The following is a 10,413-nucleotide window of genomic DNA, read 5'->3' on the forward strand; positions in this document are numbered from 1 at the left end:
ATAAACTACAGCAGTGTATGTAATACTACTAAAGTTTACGGCATAAAATGGCATTACGTATGAAATGAAACACTTAATGGCATTTAAATATTTTACATTCACGACGACTGAGAATCTTAAAATTACATTAATGCTTTAAAAAATTGATTTAAATTGTGTGAATTTGCATGTGAAGTACAGTAAGTATAAACTATACTAGTGTCTGTAATATTCAGTTTATGTAGAATTAACAAAACAATTCACATTCTAATATATATATATATATATATATATATATATATATATATATATAATGCATTCTAAAAATATTAATTATCTATGTTTTAATGCATAATATATTCTTATAGACAATTGTAACCAAAGTAAAAATGCACATTTGCAGATTTATTATTACATTTGTGTTAAGTCATTTTATTTTCTAAAGCTGTAAAGATAAGAATTATAATAACTGTTATAATTATTCTTGAGCTCTTTGCAATGCATTATAAGGTGCATTATTACGAGGCATAATTAATGCATTAAATACTTTCATAACGCATTATAAGGTGCATAATTAATGCCTTGTAATACGTGTATATAAGTGTATAGAATTGAATTTTGGGGGGTTCATGAGCTTAATTATGAAAATAGTCACAATGCAAAACATTATAACGAGCATGTCTTCATGCAAAATATAATTTATTTTCTTTTGATTGTGGTGTGAATTCTAAGAGTTTCCCTAAGATTCACACTTTTAAAGGTTTCATGCAGACGAGCGAGGAAATCAGCTCATGATGGCTGTGCGCTTGTTGACTCACGCTAATTAATTTGTGGATTGATTGTTTTAATGACTAACCCCGGTGAACGCTAGGCTGCTGTGCAGAGAGAGTGTGTTTGTCCATTCACTCAGTGCCAGTATCATATTTAAATAATCCCAGATTTATTGCTGTTATATTAATTCACATTAAGCTAAAACACAATACATTAATATACATTAAAGCGTAGAAAATTACACACACACACACACACACACACACACACACACACACACACACACACAGAACAATCACAGCAGACATTCTCTCTTACACACACACGCACGCACACACACGCACACACACACACACACACACACGCACACACACACACACACACACAGAGTTCATGACTCCCAGAGTTTGTGGCGATGATGTAGGTGAAAGGTTGTGTGGGCGGGTCTAGGCACAGGCCGTGGGCGGGGCAAAGGGATGCGGTCGCCTGGCAACAGCGGAGTCTCTCTGAGCATCTTGTCAGGACTGTAGAACTGCAGCAGATCAGGAGCCTCTAGTGGCTGAGACTGGAATAACACACACACACACACACACACACCATGAGCACAACAAACCTGCTTCAACATGGGCTACTTACACTACATCACAGACTAGCTTAATACTTAATGAATACAGTTTACACTTGATAAAATAAGCTTGAAAGAACAGCACATATGATTATATAAGAGGAAAGGAGAAAATGAGAGAGGAAGATATTAAAGAAATAGATAAATAAACAATATATAACTTACAATAAGAGGAAACAAGAATAAAAACAAGAGGACAAGTACATTTTTTTGGTTTTATGCATTTGATCTTTTAGTTGTATTTCATTCTCTTATTTAGTTTTTACTGTATAGAAAGAGAGAGAAATTTAAATAAATATATATTAAAAATACACATATAGAGAGAAAGACAGATAAATAAAATTATTATTATGATTATTATATAAATATAATATATATAGAGAGATATATTCTGAGAATAAATAAAAATATAAAATAAATTATATAAACATAATAAAAATGCATATATATATATATATGTGTGTGTGTGTGAAGCACTTAGAAGAATTGATTATTCTGATTATTATTAAATGTAATTAAAGACCGGCATCTTTTGCCACTGTTTTATCAGAGATCTTGCTCAGATTTGAAATTCATTTTGTGGCTTATTGCTTTATTAAACACTCCAGCGTTAGGAAACATCATATTAAAACTGTAAAACACCGTTTTAAAACGGGATTCCTGCTATTGACGCGACACAAACACAGCTCTGACCTTATTGGTCAGTGTGGCAGTGGGCGGGGCCAGCGCTGGCCTATCCTGCAGCGCCTGGCTGATGAGCTGATCGCGTGATAGGCTGACGCTGACTAAGGCCCGGTACAGGTGCTGCGAGCGAGGGAAGTTCAGGCCTGTGGAGAACGAGGCAGAGCGATTGATTATTGGTGATTAGTGACGTGTGAGTGATTGCTGAGGCGTCTCACCCTCCGCTGCTTTGCTGCTGATGTGGTTCTTCGTGAGGCTTGAACTCAGCAGTTTCTCTTTCACAGCTTTCTCAGGATCAAACACCTGGCTCTCCACTTCCTCAAGCTCCGCCCTCAGAGCCAGGGTGGTGTTTAGCTCCGCCCCCTCCGTCACCAGCGCTGATCCATGACCTGAATAACAAACACATGCAGACTCGTGTTACTCATGACAGGACATGCAGACGTGAATCATCTCCAGATTACATCTTATTTTCAGAAGTCATCTGACTTTACAGACACACCTTATTAAGTTCATCTCCATTATTAGGACATTAAGACTGTTTATTGCATTGTGAAGTTATTCATGACACAAATAACTCCTATATTCTCGCATATTTTTGAAGGTAAAATTTTTAAGGAATAATTTGAGGAAACTTTGACAATACAACTTCCAACAGATCTTCATTACTTTTTTCATTCATTTCACACACACACAAAAACACACTGCGAGAAAAATGCAGTATTTTAGCTTCCAGTGCAAACGACTAAAGATCCTTAAGATACTTTTACTTGAGAAGCAAAATGACACAAGATGAGAAACTGATCAAAATGAAACGAGTTAATGATCAAAACAATTACAAATACGTCAATGGGTTCAGAAAATCAACTTAAGTCAAGTTTTCAAGGATGTTTAAATATTTGTATTGAAAAACAAAACAATGCAACATTTAATGTCACGACTCTGATTGAAGACATTTGTAAGGCCTTAATTTGTGGAAAGATGAATTAAGACTATTTAAGCTCCGTGACTCCTGATGTCCGATCAGAATATCACACATGCTGTGTTTGTTGTACCGAGCTTGTCTTTGTGTCGAGGTTTGTGGGCCGTGGGTTGATTTCTGGGTTCTGGGATCAGCGTGATGACGGCCGGATCCCGCTCTGAACGAGCGCTGCGCTGCGGACTCACATTGAAACGCACCTGAAACACACACACACACACAGGTACACACACACACATTCATGCATCTGACACACGCTTTATCCAAACTGACTTGCATTGCTTTCCAAGTCCAGATTCGATCAGTTCATGCATTGCCTGGGAATCGAACCCACAACCTTCTGATCTACAGGAATACATCATAACATGCACATATTTCCAGAACAGAAATCTGAATCCAGATTCATAATTCGTGTTTGATTCTGTCGTCATATTAGAGTTAAAGCTTTCTCTTTCTATCACTCCATAAATACTGTCAACAGACAGAAAACAAACACATTCTCACCATGTTTTTAGGAGTCAAATGCTGTATAAACGAGTGTGAATGAAATATGAACAAACATACAGTTTAGTGTTTGTAAGAGAAAAAAAACCAAAAACTCTTTAAAGATTGAAATCTACAGACGCAAACAGATAAAGTGCAATAAAAGAAACATTTAAATATGTATTTTGGATGCTTTCTTTCCGCTAGTTTGAAAAAAGACATGATATAGAAGCAAAACACTGGTTTAGCCTGAAGTGTCTTGCATTAATACTAAATGATTAATTGTGATTAATCACATGCAAAAAAGTTTGTTTACATAATATGTGTGTGTACTGTGTATATTTATTATGAATATATAAATGCACTCGCATCTGTTTATATATTAAATACATTTATATATAATATCGATTATATGAATATAAATATATTTTAGTGCTGCCAAACGATTAATCGCGATTAATCGCATCCACAATAAAGGTTTTTGTTTATATATATAAATAAACACACACACATACAGTATATATTTTTTAAGATTTACATGTATATATTTATATTCATATAATTTATATTATATATATAAATACATTTAACTTTTATTTGGATTAATCGTTTGACAGCACTAATATATACATGTAAATATGAGTGTGTATTTATGTAACAAATATACACAGTACACACATATGGAAGCGATTAATCACTTGACAGCACTAATTAATACACGAAATACCAGTCTGCACACTTTCCTAAAGCAGCGGTGACCTCGAAGCCCACAGCATCATCCAGTGGACACCGGAGCCGGTCTCGAACCGCAGTGAGACGGGTTTGTTAGGGCCGCACCTGGCGATGGCGGCGGTCTGCCGGTCGCTCCGGGGTCAGAGTCAGGGACAGGTCCAGATCGGGGCAGACCAGTTCTGCGGTGCGGACCGGATCGAGCCGCAGGGGTTCAGGAGCCACACGGACATCAGGCTCCGCTGACATCACCGGTCCAGTCCTGACACACAGAGAGACGTAATCAAGAGGACCATATAGCATTAGTGACCCTCAGAAGACGGATCCGTAGGAGTCTCTTCTGCTCGTCAAGGCTGCATTTATTTGATCAAAAATACAGTATTATTGCAATTACTGGTTTCCTATTTTAATATACTTTAAAATAGAATTTATATCTGTGACGCAGCGCTGTATTTTCAGCATCATTACACCAGTCTTCAGAGTCACATGATCTTCAGAAATCATAATAATATGCTGATTTATTATGACTTTTTATTCATTTAACACATCCTTACGCAATAAAAGTATTCATTTCTAATTTCCAAACTTTTAAACAGTAGTAGTGTATTATTGAAACACAAAATTTCTATTTTGAATAAACACTGTCCTTTTAATCTTTTTGTTTAGCAAAGAATCTTGAAAAAAGGATCAAGGCTCCCCAAAAAATATGAAGCAGCACAACACTGATAATAAATCAGCATATTATTATGATTTCTGAAGATCATGTGACACTGAAGACTGCAGTAATGATGCTGAAAATCACAGAAATAAATTACAGTTTAACACATATTCACAGAGAAAACAGCTGATACCACGAAACACGGTCAACGGTTTCTCTATATATTGCTTATAAACTTTAATATGCAGTTTTTCAATGACTTTAAATCATTAGAATCTCGTTATTACACATTAAAACATACTTTTAACTCACCTTTAACTTCAAAATATGACTTCAGCTGTTGCGCGAAATAAAATCATTGCGTTTTCCGGCGAAACACACGAGAATGAATCCAGAAAATATCAAATTTGAGAAAAATTAAACCCATTTCAAACTCCCTCCATCTCTGCCGCTCAGACGCACTTCCGGGTGGAGCTGACGTTGGTGCGCATGCGCAGTGACAATGTTTCACGCAGGAGACTTGCAAGATAATATACAGACAAAATATGCGTGTTATATACCACACAAACATATTTAAATAACTCAACACGAAGATATGCACATATTTATTTAAATATACACACAACGCAGATGAAACAAACTGTTCTGCAGAAAAGTGCGGTTAATACTGAATAATGTATTATCTGAGATGTTTGTGGGCATATAAAGTATTACAGGATAAACCTGAGGAATGTGTTTGAACACTTCTCTCAAAGTGAATTATGGAGGAAAACACAATAACCGTGAGAGTCAATAATTATACGCATTTATGAAATTTAGGAAACATTGGTCCACATCTATATTTAACAATATATTACAGTAACAGTAAAAGAAACAGGCAGTTTGTTTATTATTATAAGCCCATTTCCACCACAGAGTTTAAAAAAGATCAGTGTATCTTGTGACTTTTTTTTATAAACTCAGGTTTGCCAGATATATATATATAAAAATATATATATATATATATATATATATATACATCAAATATAAACTCAGCATTTTTTACTTTGATTTCTAGCAATTCTTCATTTATATTTTGCAATTTAGTTTTTTTCCCTCTGAATTCCAAGTTTACATTTCTTTTTTTTTCTGCCACAGAATAAAAAAAAAAAAAAAAAGGTAATTGTGACTATTTCACAATTTTGATTCATTTTATTGTTTTTGCAGAACTCTCAGAATTGTGAGTCATAAAATCATAATTCTGAGGGGGGTTTCCCCAGCAATTCAGAGTTTATAGCTTTTTTTCTCAGACGTTTCTCGAATTCTAGATATCTGGGAATTCTGTTATTTTGTTTCTGTAACAGAATTTTAAAAAAAAGGTGCTACATTTTATCTCACAATATTGACTTTTCTTCTCAGAATTGTTACAAAATTGCTATAGTGACGTAACATTCTGACTTTTTTTAAACTCGCAATTGAGATATAAAGTCAGAATTGCAAGGAAAAAAAGTCTGAATCGTGAGATAAGATTTTATATATATATTTTTTTAGCAAAAACAGGCTTCCATGGTTTACAGTCAAACTTAATTCAAACCCACTCTCAGTCTTGTTTTGCGGATGTGTGTATGATCTGGCAGTGAACGGAGCACACGGCTGGAGTAGTGAGAGTTATTTATTAGAGCAGTCGTAATGCACTACAGATCAATCATTATTCAGCTAACAGAGAGAGAGTTAACTCAACTAAATCCCAACCAGTCCTGGTGTAACCATGGCAACATAAAGAGACTTATTAACCTAGTTGTGCTTTCACACACACACACACACACACACACACACACACACACACACACACACACAGACTGACAGTAATAAATATAGGCACTGTTTAGGGTGTCATCAAAATCAACATTATTAAATGATTTCTTGATTAGTCGTTACTGCGTTTTAAGGCACTCATCGCTCAATACAGCACACGTTCAACCGTTCCGTCCCTTTTCTCGCTGAACTACATCTCCCATGATGCACTTGGCTCAGTCTCTGTCCCGGAGCGCCCGCAGGATGTAGTTTTCTCTCTCCAGCTGAGCGTTTCTCTCCGACAGCTCTTTGATCTGCTCTCTAAGCACCTCCACCTCCTCTCGAACCGCCAGCATCAGGTGAGACTTCACCAGGTCCTGCAGACAAACACACATCTCATCAGAGCACGCATTCCTGGGGACTCGAACCCGGGACCCTGGTGTCGCGAGCGCAGCAGTCTACTGCTTAAGCTGCACGTTATATTATGAATACACACACACACACACATTACAGCAGTCACACTCAAACACACTTTAGAACTCAAGCCGTCAAACGCATTTGCTACTTAACATATTTTACAATACACACAAAAAAGACGATATCTGTATTTTCTGTGATTATTATTATTATTCTGAATGTTCTCACCATGGCTTGCTCGATCTTGTTGTCGATGGCGATCATGCTGCTGTTAGTTCCGCTGTAATAGAGTTGAAGAGAAGAAATGTCATTCATTATTTTGATAATCAAATAAATAAACCGACGATTCACTGATTCAGCACAAACGATTCAAACACAAAACAATCAGTAGACGGGTTTCCATTTCAGATTCGCGCAAAACTTTTGCGATATTTTATAAATGTCGATAAAAAACCTTTTGCGAATGGCCATGTCGGAGCCGGAACGCAGTTAATGGCAAGAAAATCCTCTTATACTTGAGAGCGCCAATGTATGCATGTTTCTTAAAGAATGATATGTGCACCACGTGAAAGCAAAACACCAAACAAACTTTTCCATTGCAGTTTTGCCAAATATTCCTATCATTGCCTGATAAACTTCCTCATGTGACGTAAAAACATTTTTTGTGATATATGGGAGTTTTTTACAAAATTGACGTGTTTCCATCTGCCGTATTTTCAGTTCGCACTATGCTTACTATGCTAGCTCTAGGTAGTTTCTAGATTATTTCTAGACGGTTGCTATGCTGTTTCTAGATGGTTTCCAAGCAGTTTCTTGGCTATGTCCAGGCGGTTGCTATGCTGTTTCCAGGTAGCTTCCAAGCCGTTACTAGTTAGTTTTTGGGCTGTTTCTATGCTTTTTCTAGGTGGTTGCTAGGCAGTAACAAGGATTTTTATAGGTGGTTTCTTAACAGTTTTATGGCGTTTCTAGAAGGTTTCTAGATTACTACTAGGTAGTTTCTTGGTAGTTGCTAGGGTGTTTCAAAATTGTTGCAATGCTGTTCCTAGGTAGTTTCTAAATTACTTCTAGACAGTTGCTATGCTGTTTCTAGATGGTCTCCAAGCAGTTTCTTGGCTATGTCCAGGCGGTTACTATGCTGTTTCCAGGTAGCTTCCAAGCCGTTACTATACGGTTGCTATGCTGTTTCTAGGATGTTTCTAGGCAGATACTACGTTGTTTGCAAACACTTACTATGTTGTTTATAGGTGGTTGCTAGGCTGTTTAAAGGTTGTTTGTAGGGTGTTTCTAAGCTGTTACTAGTCAGTTTTTGGGCTGTTTCTAGATGGTTTCTCAACAGTTTTACGCTGTTTCTACGCTGGTTACTATGTTGTTTCTAGGTGGTTGCTAGGCTGTTTAGAGGTGGTTTATAGGGTGTTTCCAAGCAGTCTCTCAGCTGTTGCTAGGCATTTCTAGAAACCTTCTAGGCAGTTTCTTGAAGGTTTCTAGAAATGGCTCAGGTCCTCCTTCAATGTGCATCCGTGGGTTTTTCCAATTGTTTTCAGGTCTAGCAAGTAAAAAGGTGCATCAGATGACTTATGTACAGTAGCAGCTCAGTCTTCTCAACAACACACATGATTTAAGAACTCATTCACGTCTGAAGCACAAACGCTGCAGTGCTTTCTCTACTCTGCAAAGCTGTAGAAACCAGGCTATTTGACTTAAACAGCAGCGGAGCACACGCAGTCCTGACTGTATGTGTGTAACACTGATGCTATTGTTCTGAACGCGCTGCCCAGCACATGGTTCTCATAACAGCAGCACACGACACTCTCAGTCTCCACAGCCACAAATACATCATAAACCACCCAAAGAAAACCTCAAGTCACAGCATTACGCACAGACCGAACAAACCCAGTTACCTGTGGAAGAACAGCAGGAGGGAAAGGAGGGTGGAGTCAGAGGGGCGTGGCTTCCGTGTGTGAGTATTAGCCCCGCCCCTTTCTGCTCTCAATGAACTCCAAACGGGATTCTGACGTTTCTTATCGCTAACACAAGACGAGCCAGACGTGCAGGACGATCCGGGATTATTTTCTGAGATCTGACCAGCAGGTGGAGCTATATGTGTTTCTGTGCATGAGAGCGTCTTTGAGCCGCAGCTGGGTTTGGATGAACACATTCGCTCTTGTTTTGGGATGGACGACGTTCTGAGACTAGAAATTGTGTTTTTGGATGGTATACGAGGTGAGTGATTGCTGCTGATTGGCTCTTTGGTTTCTATGGAAACCGCCAAGCGATTGGCCCTCGGATAGTAATCGATCTTCCCCGTCGGCCAAGAATCGCGAACCCGTCGAACTCCTCCGGCATCTCTCACTCGTTCTCCTGTGTGGGGGCGTGGCCTATGAATCACAGTTGAGGGGGCGGGGCTCAGCAAAGGGGCGGGGCTCCGAGGTCAGGCTTGTTTTCTCGTTCTCTTTTTGTGTTTGTTCACACGGAGGGAGTGACAGAGGACGAGGCTGTTTTTTGCTTTCGAAAATGGACACCATCTTTCGCACGTTGACAAACATGTTGGATGATCAGACACACAAACACACATGGAGGGGAAGCACAATCAAATGACTTCACACGCCGTCAGGAAGAGTCATCATGAAATTGTTTCCTCCGACCCTGTTCAGAAACATCCGGGCAGGATCTGACTCATTCACCAAAACGAAACACATCAGCAGAACAAGAGCGAGATTTACAGTGGCGCAGAACGAACAGTCATCAGCTGTTGATCCTGAGCAGTTATATGAGCGGTTAAATACACTACAAGCTACTAACAAAAACAACTAAGTACACTGACGCTATTTAAAGGAGCGGTATCTTTTTAAACTATACAACTATTAAAATATATAATTCATTTTTGTAATCACAGCAGCATTTATCTGAGCAAAAAAAGATCTCAATCAGGGTGATGCTTAACTTCACACCACATACAAGTAATTAAACTAAAATGGAGTTGAAAACAAAGCAGTGCACTCAGCGCTATTATTGTTAACTAAAACAAAGGCTACAACTATTTAGATTATTTTTTGTTAATTGAAATAAAATTATATAAAATATAAATGTTAGATGAAAAATTTAACCCAGATGAAAATTTGAAACATTGCCTTGGCAAATAACTGAAATAAATTTAATTTAAAGCACAAAAACTGAATAAAATAAATTACATTTAAATAGTAATATTTAAATAGTTATATAAAAACAAATCAGGGTGACAGTAATAAGTTTTTAAAATGTATTTAAAAAATAAAACTAAAATTGTTGAAAAAAGTTTTTTTTTTGTTAATTGAAATTAAATTA

General features: G+C 37.4%; 2 protein-coding genes across 5 annotated transcripts in view; both read right to left on the reverse strand.

Annotated features, from left to right (window-relative positions):
• Positions 1 to 1,081: 1,081 nt before the first annotated feature.
• ppp1r35 (protein phosphatase 1, regulatory subunit 35) lies at positions 1,082 to 5,411 on the reverse strand. Its single transcript, XM_058762625.1, has 6 exons — positions 5,215 to 5,411; positions 4,353 to 4,506; positions 3,109 to 3,232; positions 2,275 to 2,445; positions 2,069 to 2,202; positions 1,082 to 1,315 (listed from the first exon to the last, which is right to left on the reverse strand). Exons 2-6 carry the CDS (start codon positions 4,491 to 4,493, stop codon positions 1,142 to 1,144), a joined length of 744 nt encoding a protein of 247 aa, XP_058618608.1. The 5' UTR covers positions 4,494 to 4,506; positions 5,215 to 5,411; the 3' UTR covers positions 1,082 to 1,141.
• Positions 5,412 to 6,535: 1,124 nt separating this feature from the next.
• zgc:153012 (uncharacterized protein LOC777626 homolog) overlaps positions 6,536 to 10,413 on the reverse strand; it is a 15,345-nt gene continuing 11,467 nt past the window's right edge. For all 4 annotated transcript variants that reach the window (XM_058762613.1, XM_058762614.1, XM_058762611.1 and 1 more), the window contains exons 4-5: positions 7,321 to 7,372; positions 6,536 to 7,052 (exon numbers count right to left, since the gene is read on the reverse strand). In XM_058762613.1, coding sequence (XP_058618596.1) covers positions 6,912 to 7,052; positions 7,321 to 7,372 — 193 coding nt within the window. In that variant the 3' untranslated portion in view covers positions 6,536 to 6,911. The remainder of the gene's footprint in view (positions 7,053 to 7,320; positions 7,373 to 10,413) is intronic.

This window comes from Onychostoma macrolepis, chromosome 23 (assembly GCF_012432095.1).
Source record: "Onychostoma macrolepis isolate SWU-2019 chromosome 23, ASM1243209v1, whole genome shotgun sequence".
Lineage (NCBI taxonomy): Eukaryota > Metazoa > Chordata > Actinopteri > Cypriniformes > Cyprinidae > Onychostoma > Onychostoma macrolepis.

What these genes read in the sequence shown, in the direction of transcription:
- ppp1r35 (XM_058762625.1), bottom strand. Translation starts at nt 4,493, where the DNA reads ATGTCAGCGGAGCCTGATGTCCGTGTGGCTCCTGAACCCCTGCGGCTC. An exon ending in TCGACACAAAGACAAGCTCG is followed by an intron (nt 2,446 to 3,108) that starts GTACAACAAACA and finishes TTTGTTATTCAG; the next exon opens with GTCATGGATCAGCGCTGGTG. An exon ending in CAGCAGCAAAGCAGCGGAGG is followed by an intron (nt 2,203 to 2,274) that starts GTGAGACGCCTC and finishes CGTTCTCCACAG; the next exon opens with GCCTGAACTTCCCTCGCTCG.